The 22,772-nt window shown below is 48.7% G+C and overlaps 1 protein-coding gene across 4 annotated transcripts in view; it reads right to left on the bottom strand.

Annotated features, from left to right (window-relative positions):
• The window catches only part of efr3a (EFR3 homolog A (S. cerevisiae)), an 82,572-nt gene that overhangs the window by 8,155 nt on the left and 51,645 nt on the right, over positions 1-22,772 (bottom strand). The window contains exons 10-20 of one of the 4 annotated variants that reach the window (XM_030362652.1): positions 22,205-22,276; positions 20,627-20,794; positions 18,616-18,730; positions 14,760-14,811; positions 13,397-13,569; positions 13,001-13,076; positions 9,732-9,893; positions 7,913-8,044; positions 7,399-7,466; positions 6,976-7,103; positions 4,745-4,795 (exon numbers count right to left, since the gene is read on the bottom strand). In XM_030362652.1, coding sequence (XP_030218512.1) covers positions 4,745-4,795; positions 6,976-7,103; positions 7,399-7,466; positions 7,913-8,044; positions 9,732-9,893; positions 13,001-13,076; positions 13,397-13,569; positions 14,760-14,811; positions 18,616-18,730; positions 20,627-20,794; positions 22,205-22,276 — 1,197 coding nt within the window. The remainder of the gene's footprint in view (positions 1-4,744; positions 4,796-6,975; positions 7,104-7,398; positions 7,467-7,912; positions 8,045-9,731; positions 9,894-13,000; positions 13,077-13,396; positions 13,570-14,759; positions 14,812-18,615; positions 18,731-20,626; positions 20,795-22,204; positions 22,277-22,772) is intronic. The other 3 variants (XM_030362653.1, XM_030362654.1, XM_030362655.1) reach the window with 3 other exon arrangements.

The following is a 22,772-nucleotide window of genomic DNA, read 5'->3' as shown; positions in this document are numbered from 1 at the left end:
GGCAGACGAGAGGCAGATTCTAGTCTGAGCCGTGGTGAGGGAGAGGCAGACTCTAGTCTGAGCCTCGTTGAGGGAGAGGTAGACTCTAGTCTGAGACGCGTTGAGGGAGAGGCAGACTCTAGTCTGAGACGCGTTCAGGGAGAGGCAGACTCTAAAGTCGTCTGAGCAACGACGCGTTAGCCTGGCTAACGCCAGACCTCAACTCAATCTACATTGAGATGAGGTCTGGGAACCACACATTCGTTTTCTCGTTTTTGAGGCGTGGTTTACGATTGCCCGGAGCCGTTTATTGGGTGCTACAAATGCTACAAAAAAATCTATCATATGAGTCTGTACGTAGCTCATAGCCAATCGAAGCCTGTTGGTAGCAGGGCAAAGACATCCTTCTTGGTAATGAAAGTATTTTTTTAAATAAACTTGCGATCTAAACTACTTAGAACACTATCTAAGGCTGCATCGAAAGGTAACGCGTCTGCTGCCATTTTGGATCCGTAAAGTACAAGCTTCGGTGTGTCGCATAGACGTCGACATCGTCTTGCCGTCCCTCCCCGTTCTGTGATTAGTTCCCCATCTCAGGCGAAAATCGGATCCATGGAATCCAGGCTGCCTCGCAGCGCGGAATGAAATCGCGCGCAAGGCACATGGGTATACCCAGGCTAGCGACGCGTTGTAGTTTGTGGGACATTGGGTCGAGGCCCGCTCTTTATAAGCACAGCGCATGCTGTCCTCCGCTGAGACGAGGCATCGGGACTCCGGGTCGAACCAGACGCTCAGTCTGAGCGGCAGCTGCTCCGAACGGAGTCGGCGGCCAGGGGGTCAAGGGTCACGGCGACGTCACCATGGCAACGGATGAATGTGTTACCCGGCCCCCGGAACGACAGGGCTAATTAAATGAACAATAATAAAAAAGGAATGAAAGAGCCATGAGAGGACACTAGCTTAATTAATGACACTGCCGCTCGTTATCGTTAGCCGCGGCAAACGAGCATCAATTACCACATCGGGGTGGGGCTTGGGGCGGGAGCAGCAAAATCGGAATATGCTAATTGGCACAATCTACTACAGCCTGTAATTAATGCCGGGCTCATCTCAAAGTCAAGGGAGCCGTAGGTACGATTCAGGAGCTGGCGTTTGGAGTGGAGTTTGTTAGAAATTCAACAGCCACCGTTGGCTGGTAGTGAATCAAATGCTCTGAAAATATCTGTCTCCGGTTGTGTCCGCCTCTGCAGGAACCCGTTTCCATTTAAGGTCAATTCCGACCACCAAGGCCATCTCTACAGTGATTGGATCTGGGAGTCCGTCTTGCCTGTCAATCACCTTAGAAACGTCAGGAGGAGGGAGGCAGGGAGCAGTGAACTTTGAGTTGTTTTTCTCCAAACCCTGACCTCTCTCGCTCTTTCGTGCACGCTCCCTTTACAACTCTGCCTCTTGCCTCCTCTTCCAACTTCTCCACCCCAATAATTGTGCGACCCGAAGGCTGACACGTCAATAAAAGGAGCTGGCGTCAGTCCGGGACACCTTTGGCCCTACGCTGCACCAAACATATCACACGCCTCCTTCGTTTATTACAGGGGACCCCAATAACGACAGGGGTCTGAGACCTCCACCCAGCTCCACTCTTATTCTCTCTCAGTAAGACATGTGTCAGGAGATGTTCAGAGTTCACCTAGACCCATTGCCTTACCACCCCCCCTTACTAATTTATTGTATGTTGTATGTCCTGGCACCTGATTGAAGCACCTATTTTATGTTGTACGTCCTCGCACTTAATGCACGCACTTATTGTGTGTTGCAGTCCTGGCACTTATAAAATAGTACTAAGCATTGTGTAGCGTCTTGTCCTAGCTATCTTTAGTGCTAAGCATTGTGCAGCGCCTTATCCTAGCTATCTTTTGTACTTAGCATTGTGTAACATCGTATCCTAGCTATCTGTGGTACTTAGCATAGTGTAGCAACTTATCCTAGCTATCTGTGGTACTTGGCATAATGTAGCAACATTTGCTGGCTATCTGTGGTACTTAGCATAATGTAGCATCTTATCCTAGCTATCTGTCGTACTTAGCATAATGTAGCATCTTATCCTAGCTATCTGTGGTACTTAGCATAATGTAGCATCTGATCCTAGCTATCTGTGGTACTTAGCATAATGTAGCATCTTATGCTGGCTATCTTTACTCTTTCTTCTGACAAATGTACATAATGTTAGTCGCATTGGATAAAATCATCTGCTAAACGGCCCCCCTCAGGGTGGGCCGGGCCCCCCAGCCTGTGTCTGTGGACACACCTGGGGGATCTGTGTGCCCCATTAGAGGCTCCAGTGCTCCTGGCGGTTCACAACTACTGGGTCGGTCTCAGGAGTCGTCGTCTCACGACGGTCCGAGACGGAGGAGGCGGATTGGAACAACATGGTCCCCGGGAAACAAGGCCTTGAGCGATGGCAGGGCTGCTGGTTTGAATCCCCACAGAGGGGCTCTGAGGAGGTTGAACCCGCCTGTTTATATCACCGTTGTTGATCGTATATTTATACTATGGTTTGTATTGCTGATTGTTTTTATGTCGTCATTTCGTACCAATTTGTGCTGCTGTCACACCTTAATTTACCCACAGGGAGGGATAAAGTATTCATCTATTCATATCTCCCCATCTCTGCCTATCTCTCTCCATCTCCCCCTCTCTCTCCATCTGTGTAAAGTGCAGATGTGCCTTTGTGTAGGATAACTGTTCTTGCATCAACGTGTGTCTGTGTCTGTGTGTGTGTTCTACTGCACCCCATGTAGCTGTGAATCACTATATCTATGATTACTGTCATGCAGTTATATTTCTGAAATACAGTTCAGTTAAAATCCCATCTATTATTTTTAATTGTGGTCATCCCAAATTCCATTTGGTTTCTATGCAGGTTCACAACCCTTTTGAAAACCTAGTTCTGATTTGATTAGAGGTTAAACAGCGTCTATATAATCTTAATCCATTCTCTATAATTATAATCCACTGTCTCATAATCTAGTGTCTAGAATCTTCAAATTTAATTGAATGTCTTTAATGTTAATCAAAATGTATATAATCGTAATCCATTTCTATAATCGTAATCCAGAGTATATAACCTTAATCCATGTAAAATCTTGATCCAGAGTCGATAATCTTAATTGCAGAATCTACAATCTTTAATCCAGGGTCTACAATCTTAAATCCAGAATCTATCATCTTAATCTATCTAGACAATACACTTAGTTGTACATATGCATCGTGTACTTACCACAGCAAATACATCCATAGGCGGGCAGTCAAGAAAAATACTTTTTTAAATTGTATACCATTATATCACATGTAGCATGTAACTACAGGCTAATGAGCTACATGCTAGTCAGCAGCACTAACACAACACACAACATGCTAGCACAGCAGAAGCACAAAGTACACGGGTGGCAGGTTCTATTCCCTGCATGGTAAAACAAAACAAAAAGCAGACCAGTGCCTCAGTGTCTGTCGGGAGGAGGCTCCATCCTGCTACATCGCTCCCTGGCTCTACCTGATACTGCCAACAGGAACACTAAGGAACAACACCACTCTCTCACTCACTGTCTGCCTGCCTGTCTGCCTGTCTGCCTGTCTGTCTGCCTGTCTGTCTGCCTCAACGTTTATGCGATATGGAAGTTCAGGGGGGATACAACTTAAAAAAAAAATAATAATCGATCCATCAACTACTTGAATATCAATCTGGCCCAGAGAGCTTTCTTTAAATGTACTTTAATGACTAGAGCAGACTATCACCAAACCTGGGAACAACACAGTGAGCCACCCTAATAGTGAACCTCTAGCTAGTTCATGTAGCTCATCTAAAATGATCCAATCTCCTTTCTGCACTTAACGAATCTGTCTCCATCTGCTTTTGATAGGAGGCCGTGAGTCCCCCACTAAAATCCTTTCCTACTTCCTATATAGATTCAAAGGTCAAACGTCTCATGCCATTTGACTCACGCATTATGCGACTCTTGGAAATTCCAATCTGTACGAGAAAGCATGAGATGTGTAGTTACTCAGAAGAGCAGACTATTCACGATTTACATCGTGAATAGCTGCTTGACGCAAAGGTCATTGTAGTCGAGATCTTCATGTCTCTTCACATAGCTGGAAAGACATGAATAGACCCCCCCCCCCCCCCCCTCCCCTCTCCTCTGTCCCCGTCCATCCGAGGGGACCGAAACGAGAGGGTTTGTCCGGGTTGGAGCTGCCTATCATCAGGTACCTCAAAGAGATCAAAGCGCCGCTCGTAAGAAGCCAGTGATGATGACAGACTTAAATGCCATCCACGGCTATCTGGAGCTGTTCCATCAGACGAACCTCCGGCACGGATTCAAAACGCCAGGCCCTCTCTAACGGCCACTCCTGACAGATCCGTCATCAATCAGCTGGAACCCCTCCGGGGCCACTCCACAGAGATACCGAGGTACAGGACCAAGGGGCTCCACTGACACCACACTGGTGGAGGGGTGGCTAGGGGAGGTGGGACGGGGGTTACATACTGGGGGAGGTTATTGGGGTTTATTGATAAGGGACGGATCCTCTACAGTGGATGGATTCTACACAGTGATAAGAGGGACCTATTGATAAGGGAAATTCCCTATTGCATGATCTATTGATCAGACACATATCTATTGATACAGCACAGTTCTGTTTAACAAGGAGTTTGTCTACAGCGATCACAGGGACCTATTGATAAGCCAGGGATCAGGTGATTGGTTACCTCTTGATGACTGTTTGCACTTGTGAAGAATCTTGCCTACCGTGTACAGGACTTGTTTGACAGAAGAAAGTTAACGTGTTAATACTGTTATGACTCCCCAGACATACTTCTTGCATCCTTCAAATGCAAGGAGAACTTGAAGGATACAAGAATCAGTTGAGGTATTCAGAAAGAAATGGAAGGCTGCTGGTTTTTTTTGGCACCTTAAAACATAAATATTGAATCAGTGTAATAATCCATCCTACTGATGATGTGTATTTGAGTTTGAAGGAGTTGATCCGTGACTCCAGGACATTTTCCAGGACTTCGTGGTGACGGTGTGTCTGAGCGACCTTGTCCCGTCACTGCACAGCCAGAGTTTTAACTTTATAGAGGCTTCTGATCAGTGGGGTATACTACGATCCTCGCTGAACATACCCAGGCTTTCTTGGGAAAGCCTGGATCGACAGAGACGCAACTCGCGATCAGAGTTGAATGGTACTACGAAGCTCATTTAGGATTCGATTAGTCGAGCCAGGTTTTCCGCTTTAGGTTCAATGCGCGTTCATGTGAAAGGGACGTTTATCGCGTCATTTTACTCACCTTTACAAACTGGATATATCAAGCGGTCTATACAAATGCGTATAAGTGAAATGATTATGCATATTGTCTATTAAATAACTATGGCAAATGCAGAATTGTTCGCCATTAAACCCAATAGAATGATGATGATGATTTCAAAATGCATAAGAAAAGTCCAACCTGCCTTATTCTATAATTTAGGGAATTCACTTTAAATACACCCTATGTAAGAAATGTATTGCATATGTTTTCAACCGCTGAGAGGTACCGGCGGTGGCGTAGTGGATTAGTATAAGACCCGAACGCCAGCGACCGGGGTTCAAATCTCACCGGTTTATCATCATGCCTTTAACCCCCATAGATGTGGTGCCAGCACGGCCTTGAAAATATGGGTTGAATTTCGAAATAAGCACAAAAATATAATTTCATAACCTTTGATGAATAAGTATTCCAGATGCATGTGAATTGGGACTTTTTAAGCTTCACATAAATGCGCGTCACTTGGGAGTCGAACGCCCCGCGCAGATGTTCAAGACTGACGCGCTACCTCCACTCTACCACTCTCTCACGGAGACACAATGCGCAACAGTAAGCATTGTCTACATAAGGTCCAACAAGGACGATCAAATAGCGAATACCCTCTTGACGAGCACCTGTATCTCTCATAAAGAATATTCTCAGGCAATGCCAAGGGATCGTTCCCGAGAGATCCTCTGTCGGAGACCCCTGTTCGATACGGGCTCCGAGGTCCACGGGAACACCCACAAACGGTGACGCCATTGTCAGAGGAGGGGCGAGGAAGCTGCACGTCGCTTTAAGTAGCCGATCTCCCGATAGACTAAGCTGAAAACCTGCTCCCGACCAGGTTTGGTTGAGAGCATAAGTCCCCATGGTAGTACCGCAACGCTAAAAGAGATCTACTTTCGTGTGCCAGCTAACCCAGGCTTTGAGCGCAACATACCTCGCTAACCCACTAATCGAGGTTCGTAGTACAGGCCTCTGGCCTCCTGAAATTGGTTCCAGACATTTTTACATGTCTTTTATTTCAGCAGACATTTTTCAAATTCGAATTCTCCAGAGAAATCCCATGAGGCAGAAAGTGAAATGATAACAAATCCTTAAAGAGGACGTCAACAGTGATCTCCTCTTCCTTCACAGTAAACAAACTACAACAGATGTTGGCGTCCAAGAGCTTCTCTGGGTCTTCATAAGCACAGTGAATTAAGCTCTTTCAAGAGATTAGAGAACAACTTCAAAATTATGTTCTTTAGATGGTGAATCTCACTCCTATGTAGTAAAGTTGTTTTGGTAAGAGGAAACTACAGTAAGAGACTTAAAAAGTTCCTCTTCCTTCCTCTACTTCAGGACCAGGGATGATTATTATAAGCCATTAAAAGCCATTTGGAAATCACAAGTGTGAAGTGTCCACTTAGAAGCATGAAGGCTAGAGCAACCCACCAGCCCATCAAGGGGGAACAGTTCACTTGGAAGACTGGAAGGTTGATCTTTTAATGGATAATCAACATCACCACAGGTGGTCAAATCAGGGACCCTTTAATGACTTTTCAGTCCAGCTGCAATCCGAGTGTGTACGCGACGCGTTGACAGTAATGGCCCGGTGCACCCCCCCCCCCCCCCCCCCCCCCCCCCGGGGAGGTTGAAGGTCTTACCTGTGACCTGGGGGACGTAGGAGATGGAGAGCCGGTCCACGCTGTACGTTGGTCCCGCAAGACACTCTGCAATGTCCAGCGTCTGGAAGTACAGACTCCGGTCCTCCTTGTCCAGAGAGTCCGGGAGGCTGGGGGAGAAACAGTGTTTCCATGGTGACCAAACATCCTTCAGCCAGTAGAATTAACTCCCTTCAGGGTTTTTTTCATGTTGAGTATTCAGCCATTTTATGGACACCCGTTAGTCCAAAGTGACATGGTGAATTGAGATGAATGGGTAGCAGATAGGACATCATGCACTAGGACGCCTACGCAGGAGGCTGTAGACGTTGGGGATCGAAGGTGCTACGGTTGCAGCAGTGTGAACGTGAAACCAGCCCCGAGTGGAGAGTGGTAGGTGAGGAGGAGGTGGGGAGGGGCACTTACGGACACTTGTCTTTGAAGATGTGTTCGGGCAGGAGATGCGGGGCGTCCAGGCTCCTCAGCTCCACCACCTGGAGCGGAGGAGATTCATGTTAGAGATGTACTATGCTGGCGTGCCTCAGAAGCTAACAGAGTCCTGCTTGCGATATACCATGCTAACTTGCTTGCAGAAAATAACAGTGTCATGCTAGCGCCGTACCTTGCTAACGTGCTGGCAGAAGCTAACAGTGTCATGCTAGCGACGTACCTTGCTAATGTGCTGGCAGAAGCTAACAGTGTACTGCTAGCACCATACCTTGCTAACATGCTGGCAGAAGCTAACAGTGTCATGCTAATGTGCTGACAGAAGCTAACAGTGTCATGCTAGCGACGTACCTTGCTAATGCGCTGGCAGAAGCTAACAGTGTACTGCTAGCTACGTACCTTGCCAACGTGCTTGCATAAGCTAACAATGTACTGCTAGCGCCGTACCTTGCTAACGTGCGGGCAGAAGATATCAGTCATGCTAGCGCCGTACCTTGTTAACGTGCTGGCAGAAGGACGGGTTGGCGATCATCTGGCTCAGGAAGTTGAGGTAGGCCGCCACCAGAGCCATGATGCCACAGCGAATCACCATGGGCATGCTCTCCTCATTGGCCAGCGCCATGTCCTGCAGGAGCCAATCACATCTCAGATTTAGGAGGTCGACTATTAACTCATCCCCGACCCACTCAATCATTAAAGATCCCCGTCTCATCAATATGCAGAGCTCATAACGCCAAAATCTAAAATCTCCTTTTCGTAAGTTGTTCAAAAAACTAAAACCACTTTGTTTCTTCATTCACTAAAAGCAAACAAAAACAAGACAATATTAACAGCGTTACTCATCCGTGGAACATTAAGGGTCTTCCTCAGTCGGTTCCATTAAAAACAGAAATGAAAACATTAAATTGACCGTAACATTTGTTTCCAGTCCCTGATGATTGGAATAGTTTTGTGACTTTGAACAATGTCTTTGTTAGATCTTACAGCACAGCCATATGCTCTAGTCTGTCATGGAGGTACAGCGTTCTTCAGAGGGGAGAGGGGCTGAGAGGAGGGGAGATGAGGAGAGAGGAGAGGAATAGGATAAGAGATGAGGAGGAGAGTGGAGAGGAGATGATGAGGAGGAGAGATAAGAAGGAGGAGGAGGAGGAGGAGGAGGAGGAGGAGGAGGAGGAGGAGGAGGAGGAGGAGGAGGAGGAGGAGGAGGAGGAGGAGGAGGAGGAATAGGACAAGGGATGAGGAGGAGAGTGGAGGAGAGATAAGGAGGAGAGGAATAGGATAAGAGATGAGGAAGAGAGTGGAGAGATGAGGAGGAGGAGAGATAAGAAGGAGGAGGAGGAGGAATAGGAGTTGGACAAGGGATGAGGAGGAGAGTGGAGGAGAGATAAGGAGGAGGAGAGGAATAGGATAAGAGATGAGGAAATTGTAAAGGAGAGGAGGAGGAGAAGGGGATTCACACCCCACTGCTGACACTGGGATGACCCTCCGACGACCTTCGACCTGAGGACATGAGAACAGACCGGCCTCCTCACACCCCCCCACCAGCAGGAGGCTATCTGTCGGTGTGTGTGACAGTTACTAACTGATAAATACCTGCTGTGAGAGGAACCTGAACAGTGTTTTTGTTGTCTTGTCGGGATGCGCGTGTGATGGCCTTTGTTATTTCTGTGTGTGTTTGCCTGTGTGGCTTTTAACGTCGTTGGCTGCGTGTGTGTAGGTGCCAGCCATCCTAAAACTTTTTGTTTGTCATTCAGTCCCAGCAGGGGCTCCAAAGACGGCAGGTCCCTAATGTCATCTGCGATCATTAAGGACCTGCACTCAAATGAAAAGCGGCTGGAGTTTTTATTTTGGTGAATTAGAGGAAAAAAACAACACATCTTCTCAACTCCAACTTCTAGTCCCTTCTTTATTTATTCTCACTTTGAGTTGTTCTTCCTCTTGGTTCCTCCATCACCATTAAAAACAAGTTTTTAAATTCACATTTAGGGGATTTTGCTGACGCTTTTATCCAAAGCGACTTACGACCATTCATGCACACACCGACGGCGGTGTCATCCACGGGGCGACAGCCAGCTCGTCGGGAGCAGTCAGGGTGAGGCCACACGCTCAGGGGCACCTCGACACTCAGCTAGGAGGAGCCGGGGATCGAACTAGCAACCTTCCGGTTACCGGCCGAAACCCGCTCCACCTCCTGAGCTGCTGCCGTCATAAACTTTGAGTTGTTCATCCCCTTCCTCAGTACAAAAACCATAACCTGACAGGGAGGAAGGTTTGCCCTGTGACCCCTGTGACCCCCGACCCCCGGGCGGTACCTGCAGAGCGATGGCGAGCCGGATGAGGTCGATGACCACCTCCTCGTTGGTCAGCTCGATGGTGAGCACGGCCAGCGTGGTGAACAGCAGCTCGTAGTTCTTGTGGACGTTGTCCTCCTCCTTGGAGCCCAGGTAGATGTGGCGGTACAGCTGCTGGCCATGCTGAGAAGGATGAGGAGGAGGAGGAGGAGGAGACAGGAGGGGGAGGAAGAGGGGGAGGAAGAGGGGGAGACAGGAGGAGGAGACAGGAGGAGACAGGCGGAGGAGGAGGAGGGGGAGGAGACAGGAGGAGACGGGAGGGGGAGGAGGAGGAGACAGGAGGGGAAGGAGGAAGAGACAGGAGGAGGAGGAAGAGGAGGGGAGGAGGAGACAGGAGGAAGAGAGGAAGAGGAGACAGGAGGGGGAGGAAGAGGAGACAGGAGGAGGAGGAGGAGGAGGAGACAGGAGGTGGAGGAGGTGGAGACAGGAGGAGGTGGAGGAGACAGGAGGTGGAGGAGACAGGAGGAGGAGGAGACAGGAGGAGGATGGAGGAGGAGACAGGAGACAGGAGGAGTTAAAGGACAAGCAGGAGGTGGAAGAGGAAGAGGAGAGAGGGGATGAAAGGTGAAGAGGAGAAGGAGAGAAGAGAAAGAGACAGGAGGGGACAGATGAGGAGAGAACAATACAAAGTGTGAGTGAGTTTTGACAGTTATTTCTGTGTGTTGGTCTGTGAGTCAAAAGTACAAATATTATACAAAACAATTTATAAAGACAAGCCGAGAAATACCCTGAACTGATTATCCAGTGAGGAGAAGGAGTAAGAGCAGGAGGAGTAGGAGCAAGAACAGGAGGAGCAAGAGGAGGGAGAAGGCATGGTGGCCATGCATAATCTCCATGGAGTTCTGCATGGCCACCATGAAGGATGAAGTGTGTTCTCTTCCCTCCCGAGGTGTAAAGGTGAAACATCCACCCCCCCCCCAGGTGTTTCCTCTTCACACGCTCACGGAGAGGAGCTTCCTGGCTCTCCGGCGGTGGAGGAGCCTCTGTTCTCCTCTGTTAACAGAAATAACGCCGACGCCGCCGCCCATCGACACCTCCCTGCTGCCGCTTCCCTCGGCTGACGGCTCTGATGGAACCTGGAGTCATTCTGTTTGCAGAAGACGGCGCGCTATTCATCCATGATGACCGCAATTAGCGACCGCTAATGATGCCGGCCGGCGGGAGAGGTGTGCTGAACACGGCGTGGTGGAGGACAAGGCTGGAGCCAAGCCGGAGGACCGACCCCGGGACCAGGAGGAGACCAAACCCACCGAGGCCTGGTCATCAAAGACCTGACCAGATGGTAACCCATGGTAACCAACCAGGGAGCGTTGTGAGGTGGTAAGCATCTGCCTGTGGTACTTCTGCCGGAGGCTGGTGCGGTACAACGCAGTGGGAACCGCTACGACGAGGAGGTGAGGTGGATAGAATTACCTTTTTAATAAGCTTCTAATCTTACTCAGAAGACAGGCACACATCTCTGCACGACTAGTAGGCTGGAGGTGGAGATGCAGTCTACGAGTTATCCAGGAGCAAATAGGTAGACATCAGGCAGTGTTTCCCCTACCAATCCCCTACATTTTTGAAAAATAACCCTTTAATGGTTACTTCTTGTGAATGTTTTTAGGAAAAGTGTACAGATTGAGCTTCCAAGTCTGACATAACAACCAACAGCGTCAAGGTATCTGTTGAGACCAGATCATTGTGCAAATTTGCCTTGAACTTGGCAGAAGCTTTTTCTTTCTGCAATTTTTTTTTTTTGCAGTGGTGCTGACAATCCAGCAGCGGCGGAACCGTAGACAGAAGCGATGACCAGATCAGTACTGCAGCTATCCCGGATAAACTGCTTCGTTCCTGATTACTTTCACCTGGTTTCTACTAGTTGGCTCCTGGTTAAATACAGTTATCTCCACCTGATGTTGACTAGTTAGCTCCTGGTTTGCTACAGTAATACCCACCTAGTTAGCTCCTGGTTAACACTAGCTAACTAGGTGGGTATTACGCTGCAGTGGCGCTGCAGCGTAATATTTTATTTTTTTTGCAGTGGCGCTGACAATCCAGCTGCTGGATTGTCAGCGCCACTGCAAAAAAAATAAAATAAAAAATGCAGTGTTGCAGATAGGGGAGACACTGCATCAGGTGTAGATGACTGTAGCAGCTAACCAGGAGCTAACTAGTAGCCATCAGGTGCTGATTACTATAGCTAACCAGGAGTAACCCAGGAGCTAACTAGGTGGATATTACTGTAGCAAACCAGGAGCTAACTAGTCAACATCAGATGGAGATTACTGTATTTAACCAGGAACTAACTAGTAGAAACCAGGTAATCAGGAACGAAGCACGGCTTATCTGGGATAGCTGTGGTACAGATCTGGGCATCGCTTCTGTCTACGGTTCCGTCTGCCAAAAAACATTCATCCAACCTTTAATCATATACCAAGAGAATCTGCATAATGACTAACGGGCAGACCAACAGAGTGAAGACCTGAGCCTGACGGCTCCTGGATGGCAGACGCTGGCATGGAGCAAAGCATCACAACAACAACATCTCTGCTGAAGCAGGCAGAGATTATATAGCAACCCAACACTCTGATAGACAGAGCTTTGTGCGGCTGCTCGACCTCTTAGACGAGACGTTGACAGACACAACCGGCAATCGAAGCTGAAGAGCAGATTTAATCACAGGTTTCAACTGAAGGCAAAAAAAAACAACCGAATAAATGGGTTTAAAAAACGTAACTTAAAAGGAGTGCCACAGTCTTCTATTGGTGGACACTGGGAGCTGCCCAGTATAGCCACATTATTCTACTGGTGGAACTGGGAGCTGCCCAGTACAACCCCAGTCTCTGGCTGCTAGACTGGGCTCCCGGGTGGTGCTGATAACCAGGTGACTCCTAGTGACCGCCTCCTTCCCTAAAGCCTCCCCAGGCCCTGAGAGCTCCGCGTCTCCCCCAGCCAGGAGAGGAGGCGGCGGGCTGGAGGGCCTCCATTGAGCCCCCCCGACAACCTCTCCACCCTGGAGGGCCCAGACGGCAGCACAGGACCATTCAGGCGCTATTCATGCGTGGTTCAGCTGCGTCACGCCTGCAGCTGTTACAGGCACCGCCTCCTAAAGACGCTGGTGGAAGATCTGAACACGCAGGTTCACGGGTTATGGAAGGGTTGGAGTTTTCCCCGTCGGATGGAAACAGACGGACAGGTTGACGGACAGACTGGCAGAAATGTAGATAGACAGACAGCAGAGCTTGTACCTTTTTCATGAAGGCGACGTCTTGCTTCGAGATCTTTTCTCTCTTGAACTTCAGAGCGGCCACGTTTGGGATGATTCTGGAGGGGCGAGGACAGAGAGCAATGAACAGCAGGACCACTAATCCATGCAAAACCAATTAATACTAGGTATACACCAATTATAATTGCATTGCATACGTAGATTAATGTGTGTATAAAGACATGTGTTGTGAGTGTCACACACAGCACGCCTTTACACACACACACACACACACACACACACACACACACACACACACACACACACACACACACACACACACACACACACACACACACACACACACACACACACACACACACACACCATCACCCCCCCCCCTCCCCCCCCAGACGGATGCCTAGCAACTGAGCGGTACCTGATGCCGCGCAGCTTGGCGCGGTTGTCGTGGCGATCGATGATGTTGTGCAGGATCTCCAGGACCAGCTGGCGCAGCTCGCTGTCCTCCATCAGGGAGATGGAGAAGAGCGGCTCCAGGAAGGGGGGGGGCAGAGCCGCCACCATGGTCTTAGACTTGAACCCGGAGGTCACCTGCAGTCAACACAAGACACCCAACCTTTGAACTCTGACCCCTCTGTCCTACCACCCTAAGACAGTGTTTCCCCCCCTGAGCGCTGAGTAGTAATTAATGTAGTGTTTGGCAGTAGTTTACATGTTGCTACAAATCCTAAGGCCCAATCCCATTTCTACCCCTTACCCTTCCCCCTTCCCCTTCCCCCTTCAAAACAAGGGGGAGGGGCAAGGGTAAGGGCCTTGCAACTCTGAGGGGGAGTTGGAGGGGAGTGATAGGACCAGAGGAGGAGGATGAGGAAGGTGGATGCAGAGAGGGGAGAGGGGTTGGCTCAGGGGGGAGGAGGAGAGGATGAAAGACACGGAGGAGAGAAGAGGCGGATGTAAGAAGAAAGGAGGATGAGCGAAGAGCAGGAAAGATGATTCAGTCAATCACAGGAATTAAAAGTGAGTGTGTGTGTGTGTGTGTGTGTGTGTGTGTGTGTGTGTGTGTGTGTGTGTGTGTGTGTGTGTGTGTGTGTGTCTGTGTTCCCAGCTGTGTTTGGCCGTCTGAGAGATTAAATGTCTTTCAGAGTAAGAGCGATGTACAGAAATATATTTTTTATTTCATGACATCCAGCAGTATGTTTTATTTCGGTGTAAGTTTAGAGATGGTTAAATATAATAGATGATGTATTAGTTAAAAGATCGTTAGGTTGAGTAATTAGGTCAGATATGGTTAAGTTAATGTCGTAGATTAGAGATGGTTAGTTTAGGTATTAGGTTGGAAATGGTTGGTTTAGGCTTTGGCTTAGAGATGGTTGGTTTAGGTTTTAGGTTAGATAGTTAAGTTTAGTTATTATGTTAGAGATGGTTAGTTTAGGTATAATGTTAGAGATGTATAAGGGACAGTGACGTTTAAGGTCATAGGTACTATGGTAGGCTGGTTCTACATTAGCAGTCAGGCTAGATGTGAGGCATTAGCCCGTAGAGATGGGTAAGCGCAGCATTTGGAAGTAGAAGACGATACCACTGGAACCCAAGCAGTGTGACCCCACACCATCCAGCAGCCGTGAGACACCACCTGCCCATCACTCTCCACCGGGCCGCACATCAGGGCCCGATTGCTCTGGTCTGCTGCGGCTAATGGGCCTGTCTGCGAGCTGTCCCTAGCTGGGTGCGGGGGCGCTGGCAGACAGCAATAAGGGATAACAGATTAGGATCTCACTCACCATGATGAGGGAGCTCAGCAGCATGGTCTGGATCCTCTTGGTGCCCTGGTGTCTGCAGGAGGGCAGAGAGAGAGAGAGAGAGGCTGTCAGAGGGGAGGGAGGAGAGGGGAGAGGGGAGAGGAGAGAGGTTGTCAGAGGAGAGGGGAGAGGAGAGAAACAGTGACTAGGAGGAGAGAGGAGAGAGGCTGTCAGAGGGGAGGGGGGAGAGGGGAGAGGAGAGAGGAGAGAGGCTGTCAGAAGGGAGGGGGGAGAGGGGAGAGGGGAGGGAGGAGAGGAGAGAGAGAGAGGAGAGGGGAGAGGAGAGAGACTGTTAGAGGGGAGGGAGGAGAGGAGAGAGAGAGAGGCTGTCAGAGGGGAGGGAGGAGAGGGGAGAGGAGAGAGACTGTTAGAGGGGAGGGAGGAGAGGAGAGAGAGAGAGGAGAGGGGAGAGGAGAGAGACTGTTAGAGGGGAGGGAGGAGAGGAGAGAGAGAGAGGCTGTCAGAGGGGAGGGAGGAGAGGGGAGACACGGTGAGCAGAAGGAGAGAGAGGCTGATGGAGGGGAGAGAGGAGAGGAGAGGAGAGGAGAGGAGAGGGGAGAGGAGGGACACGGTGAGCAGGAGGAGAGAGAGAGAGAGGCTATTAGAGGGGAGAGAGGAGGCGAGAGGAGAGGGGAGAGGAGAGAGGCCGGGAGCAGGAGGACATAGAGGAGAGAGGCTGTTGGAGGGGAGAGAGGAGAGGGGAGAGGAGGAGAGAGGAGAGACACTGTGAACAGGAGGAGAGAGGAGAGAGGAGAAGACACAGAGGAGAGAAGCAGGAGGACACACAGAGTCACAGAGAGCAGGAGGAGACAGAAGAGGAGAGAGGGGGATACAGAGGAGAGACAAAGTGAGCAGGAGGAGAGAGGAGAGGAGGACAGAGCACAGACATCGTGAGCAGGAGGAGACAGGAGTGAGAGGATAGGGGAGAGGGGGACAGGAGAGAGGATAGGGGAGAGGGGGACAGAAGAGCAGAGGGGGTATGAGATAAGTCGAGGAGAAGAGAAAGAGGAGAGGAGACCTGAAGAGTGTTCAGGTTATTTCTACACCTTTTCAGTCACCTGCAAATTAAATCAGAAACCACTTCCCCAGTGTGACAAAGGCAGCCTGGTATGAAAGTTAGGTTCAAATCACCAGGACACTTCCTCAGGAAGATTCTGGTTCTGATAACCTCAGACGGCCTGGAGGCAGCAGATTGCTTGGCCGAGGCATGGAGCGGAACAACACACCAGACAACCACACAGTCTGAGTCACCCCCCCCAGCACGGGGCTTCTTAAAGGAGCAGTCCCCCAAAAACGACGTCAGCCGAAGCCTTTTGGATCTTTTAAAAAATGTATGTTTGTACATTTTTAAAACGGTTGTAAAATCTATTTTGAATGCCATTACTGTCCTGTTCTGTCTTCGCCGACACCTGAATCCCCAGCCGGGACCATAGGTAACATCCCGTCTCATCTCTCCCCAGCCTCTTAGCAGAGGGCTGCCTTCTCGGGAATCAAACACTCAAACGTCACAGACGCCGTTTCCTTTGAGGTCTCTTGAATGTTAGGGTTTCCTTTTAACCCAGGCCTTTCAATCCCAGAGCCTTCGGCCAAGAGACACCCTTATTGACAAAAGCCTGTCACTCATCAAATAGGCTTTTAATGATGTAGGAAATCACTTCAGTGTTCCTTCAGTGTTGAAGGAACCCGTCTCCACTACGGCTCTGCGTTGAAGGAACCCTTCTCCACTACGGCTCTGCTCTGTGTTGAAGGAACCCGTCTCCACCACGGCTCTGTTCTGTGTTGAAGGAACCCGTCTCCACTACGGCTCTGCTCTGTGTTGAAGGAACCCGTCTCCACTACGGCTCTGCTCTGTGTTGAAGGAACCCGTCTCCACTACGGCTCTGCTCTGTGTTGAAGGAACCCGTCTCCACTAAGGCTCTGCTCTGTGTTGAAGGAACCCGTCTCCACTAAGGCTCTGCTCTGTGTTGAAGGAACCCGCCTCCACTACGGCTCTGCTCTGTGTTGAAGGAACCCGTATCCACTAAGGCTCTGCTCTGTGTTGAAGGAACCCGTCTCCCCTACGGCTCTGCTCTGTGTTGAAGGAACCCGTCTCCACTACGGCTCTGCTCTGTGTTGAAGGAACCCGTCTCCACTAAGGCTCTGCTCTGTGTTGAAGGAACCCGTCTCCACTACGGCTCTGCTCTGTGTTGAAGGAACCCGTCTCCACTAAGGCTCTGCGTTGAAGGAACCCGTCTCCACTAAGGCTCTGCTCTGTGTTGAAGGAACCCGTCTCCATACGGCTCTGCTCTGTGTTGAAGGAACCCGTCTCCACTAAGGCTCTGCTCTGTGTTGAAGGAACCCGTCTCCACTACGGCTCTGCTCTGTGTTGAAGGAACCCGTCTCCACTACGGCTCTGCGTTGAAGGAACCCGTCTCCACTACGGCTCTGTTTTGAAGGAACCCGTCTCCACTAAGGCTCTGCTCTGTGTTCAAGGAACCCGTCTCCACTACGGCTCTGCTCTGTGTTCAAGGAACCCGTCTCCACTATGGCTCTGCTCTGTGTTGAAGGAACCCGTCTCCACTCTGGCTCTGCTCTGTGTTGAAGGAACCCGTCTCCACTACGGCTCTGCTCTGTGTTGAAGGAACCCGTCTCCACTACGGCTCTGCTCTGTGTTGAAGGAACCCGTCTCCACTACGGCTCTGCTCTGTGTTGAAGGAACCCTTCTCCACTAAGGCTCTGCTCTGTGTTGAAGGAACCCGTCTCCACTAAGGCTCTGCTCTGTGTTGAAGGAACCCGTCTCCACTAAGGCTCTGCTCTGTGTTGAAGGAACCCGTCTCCATACGGCTCTGCTCTGTGTTGAAGGAACCCGTCTCCACTAAGGCTCTGCTCTGTGTTGAAGGAACCCGTCTCCATACGGCTCTGCTCTGTGTTGAAGGAACCCGTCTCCACTAAGGCTCTGCTCTGTGTTGAAGGAACCCGTCTCCACTAAGGCTCTGCTCTGTGTTGAAGGAACCCGTCTCCACTAAGGCTCTGCTCTGTGTTGAAGGAACCCGTCTCCATACGGCTCTGCTCTGTGTTGAAGGAACCCGTCTCCACTAAGGCTCTGCTCTGTGTTGAAGGAACCCGCCTCCACTACGGCTCTGCTCTGTGTTGAAGGAACCCGTCTCCACTACGGCTCTGCTCTGTGTTGAAGGAACCCGTCTCCACTACGGCTCTGCTCTGTGTTGTCCACGTTCTAACGCTCTTCAGGAGAGGGGAACCGAAGACGATGTCATCCTCTGATCAGCGAGGGAGACGCATCGTCAGACACGACCAACGAGCCCCCAAGACATGAACTGTGCACACACGCACGCATGGTTAGCTTGATGCCAACAATTTGCTGTAGCCCACTTTCAAGGAGAAAATAAAACAAACACTCACACACAGAGAAAGAGCCGAGGGACATTATATATATATATATATATATATATATATATATATATATATATAATTAAATATAATTTAAAAAAAATACATAGAATATTAAAAAATATATATAAATAAAATAAAATAAATGTATATATATGAAAAGAAATATATATCAATAAAATATGTAACAAATATATAATAAGATAAATATATAAAATATAAAAAATGTAATATATATGACGTTTGTCTTGTGTCAGTGCCATGTATTTGATTAGTGTCAGTGCCTTGTGTGCGTTAGCGTCAGTGCCTTGTGTGTGTTTAGCGTCAGTGCCTTGTGTGTTGTGTCAGTGCTGTGTGTTTAGTGTCAGTGCCTTGTGTGTGTTAGCGTCAGTGCTGTGTGTTTAGCGTCAGTGCCTTTTGGGTTGTGTCAGTGCTGTGTGTAGAGTCTCACCCTATCCTGACCGTGTCCATGGAGTGGCAGGGTGTCCCGTACACAGGGATCTTCCCCATGATGAACATCATCACCTCCGCACGCTGGTAGTCGGGAAGGTTACCGCCGAAGAACCCTGCACACACACACACACACACACACACACACACACACACACACACACACACACACACACACACACACACACACACACACACACACACACACACACACACACACACACACACACGTAAAAGTGTGGCGTTAAAGAACCAATTAAATAAAGTTTTGTGGTACCGATGGTCTGTATGATGGTGATACGGAACCGTTTAAATAAAGTTTTGTGGTACCGATGGTCTGTATGATGGTGTTACGGTAATGTTAAAATAAAGTTTTGCGGTACCGATGGTCTGTATGATGGTGTTACGGAACCGTTTAAATAAAGTTTTGTGGTACCGATGGTCTGTATGATGGTGTTACGGTAATGTTAAAATAAAGTTTTGCGGTACCGATGGTCTGTATGATGGTGTTACGGAACCGTTTAAATAAAGTTTTGTGGTACCGATGGTCTGTATGATGGTGTTACGGTAACGTTTAAATAAAGTTTTGTGGTACCGATGGTCTGTATGATGGTGTTACGGTAACGTTTAAATAAAGTTTTGTGGTAGCGATGTACTCGTTACCGATGCATTTGAATAAAGTTGTGTCGTACCGATGGTCTGTATCATGGCGTTACGGAACAGTTTAAATAAAGTTTGTGGTACCGATGGTCTGTATCAGAGGTCTTCAACAGGGGGTCCACAGAGGTACTGCAGGGGGGGGGAGGGGGGGGCGCGAAAGTTTTGGTTGATTGATTTTTTTTATATTCCCCTGCAATTTTTTCCACAAATTGAAACGTCTTTAAATACACATTAACGTCAATCCAAAACACTAGCCGCGTTTACATGGACACTTTCGATCCTATTTCTAATCGGAATAGATCTATTCCTATCATGCGAATGTACTATATGTATGGCATTCACATAAGTGGTACGTTCGTATGTCTCTCGCGCACACCTTAAAAGATGGGTGTTGCGCACATCCAAAGGTAATCCACAGGTGCTAGACAATAGTATTGAACATAAGAACAAAGGAGGGCGCACACCTGACACATCTGGACTGGCTGCGACACTTTTATGTATTTGTAATGAAAGCCCAGCAGAGAGCTTTTCTCTGCCTGCTCCTCCAATTAAGAAGGACAGTTCTCGTCCGGTCTTTATATCTACCCCCTCCTCCGCCGAAAACAATACGTATTTGGATGAGAGTGCGCAGCCAATACTTTTGGGAGAGAGAGAGAGCTGTTACGCCAGGGATAATGTACAGAACGCCGGTCATTATCGGGAAGATAGGCCATCAGCAGAGAAATATTCTGACAAAGACGTTGACGCCGCTTAGCAACCGGACACGCTGGGGTTGATAAGTTGCCGGACTATTTGCGGAGTGACAAGAAAGACACTAACAAACATCACAAATTTTCGTTTCCACAGTTATGTTTTAAAAATGTCCATTAGAATAGCTTTTATGCATGATTACATGCAATTGACATACATGATCTTGGCAGGTATCAGTTTATTATGTTCTGTTTATGAATGGCAGTGGCATGGCCTCCCTACACATTGTACCTTGCACATGTTCAAAATGAAAACATGAATATTTGAACCTGTGTAATATTTGCATATCTTAGTATTGAATGCGTAATAACAAGGTACAGTTATACATGGCACCATAGGACCAGTTTAATATAAAACACAAATGTATACAATATATAAGTAGGGGGTCCCTGCTCCATCCCTCCATCAGTTTGGGGGTCCTTGGCCTGTAAAAAACGTTGAAGACCCCTGGTCTGTATGGCGGTGTTAATAAAGTTTTAAAAAAGTTTTGTGGTACCGATGGTCTGTATCATGGCGTTACGGAACAGTTTAAATAAAGTTTGTTGTACCGACGGTCTGTATGGTGGTGTTACTGAAACCGTTTCAATAAAGTTTTGTGGTACCGATGGTCTGAATGATGGCGTTCTGGACGATGCGCTCCTCGCTCTCCTTGAATCGCCCTGACGACGCGCTGGCGGCCGACGCCCGGCGAGGCCCCTCCCCCAGCTCCAGGTCCACGCTGATCCTCAGGTGCTTCAGCAGCGTGTTGAAGACCTCCAGCACTGTGGGGCCTGGAGAACACACAATGCATCAGTAAACACGCACAAGCCTGGAGAACACACACCGCATCAGGTAACAAACACACAAGCCTGGAGAACACACACCGCATCAGTTAACACACACACAAGCCTGGAGAACACACACCGCATCAGTTAACACAAGCTTGGAGAAAACACACCTCATCAGGTAACACACACACACAAGCCTGGAGAACACACACACCATCAGTTAACGAACACACAAGCCTGGAGAACACACACCGCATCAGGTAACACACACACACACACACACACAAGCCTGGAGAACACACACTGCATCAGTTAACACAAACACACACACACACAAGCCTGGAGAACACACACCGTATCAGTTAACACGCACACAAGCCTGGAGAACACACACCACATCAGTTAACACACACACACAAGCCTGGAGAACACACAATGCATCAGTTAACACACACACAAGCCTGGAGAAAACACACCGTATCAGTTAACCCACACACAAGCCTGGAGAACACACAATGCATCAGTTAACACACACACAAGCCTGGAGAACACACACTGCATCAGGTAACACACACACAAGCCTTGAGAACACACACCGCATCAGGTAACATGCACACAAGCCTGGAGAACACACACCGCATCAGTTAACACACACACACACACACGCCTGGAGAACAAACACACCATCAGTAAACACACACACAAGCCTGGAGAACACACACCGCATCAGTAACACACACACAAGCCTGGAGAACACACACACCATCAGTAAACACACACTAGCCAGGAGTACACACACACACGCAAGGTGGACCAGCGGTCAATGGTCACGCTCTCGAAACCCTAAGAGGTACGATGCTATCTAGCAAACTAGCTACAGTCACATATCCAGCTAAAGGTGGGAGCTATGCTACCTAGCTAGCTAGCTAGCTAGCTAGCTACGGTCCATACATAAACAGAAGTGGAAGCTATGCTATCCATTAAGCTAGCTAGCTACACTCACATACTAAACCGGAGGTGGGAGCTATGCTATCAAGCGAGCTAGCAAAAGTCACATACTACACTGGAGGAGGGAGATATGCTATCTAGCTAAATAGCTACGCTCATATACATAAACAGAAGTCAGAGCTATGCTATATAGCTAGCTAGCTAGCTCTCTACAGTCACATACCTAACTGGAGGTGGGAGATATGCTATCTAGCGAGCTAGCTACAGTCACATACGTAACCAGCGGTGGCAGCTATGCCTTCTAGTGAGCTAGCTACAGTCACTTACATAACCAGAGGTGGGAGCTATGCTATTTAGCGACAGTAACATCCCTAAATGGTGGAGGGCGCTATGATAACTAGCTATGGTCACATACCTAACCAGGAGGGAGCTATGCTATCTAGCTAACTAGCTAAGGTCACATACCCAGCCAGAGGTTGGTGGGAGTCTGGCATTCCGGTTCGAAGGGGTTTGGTCTTTTGAACTCTTGAGTCAAACCTGTCAAAAGTTTCTTTATTGGTCTGAAGGGTTTTAGGGGTTTGGAACAGCAGCACACATGCGGAGACTTTAGCTAATGTTCGATACCCATTCACCTGACACAGACAACATGCAGTCTGTACGAAACAATACGGCTCTGACTGGCCGGAACAAGTCAGAACCAGTTAAAGAACCATTTGCAACCGGCCAGCGGTAGTTCTCTCCGGAACGAGTCGAGTGTCGTTTGTCACTCAAAGAGAATGACAAATACTTGCATGGTGGGTGTTAATTATCACACAACAACACATTAACACAAGGATGACAGCATCAGAGCAGACTGAATATGACATCCACTGGAGCCAGAGAGAGTGAGTAGGAGAGTGAGGGAGAGGGAGTGAGAGCTAGAGAGACGGAGAAAGAAAGAAGAAAGAGATGGAGAATTGCCTTGCCTTGCCTATAGAGCTAGAGCGGTCAGAGTGACTTGTTATTATGTTGACTCTATAGACCTAGAGCGGTC

This window comes from Gadus morhua, chromosome 8 (assembly GCF_902167405.1).
Source record: "Gadus morhua chromosome 8, gadMor3.0, whole genome shotgun sequence".
NCBI classification, from domain to species: Eukaryota; Metazoa; Chordata; class Actinopteri; order Gadiformes; family Gadidae; genus Gadus; species Gadus morhua.
The sequence above is the reverse complement of the archived record's forward strand: the minus strand, read 5'-3'. Positions and strand labels throughout refer to the sequence as shown.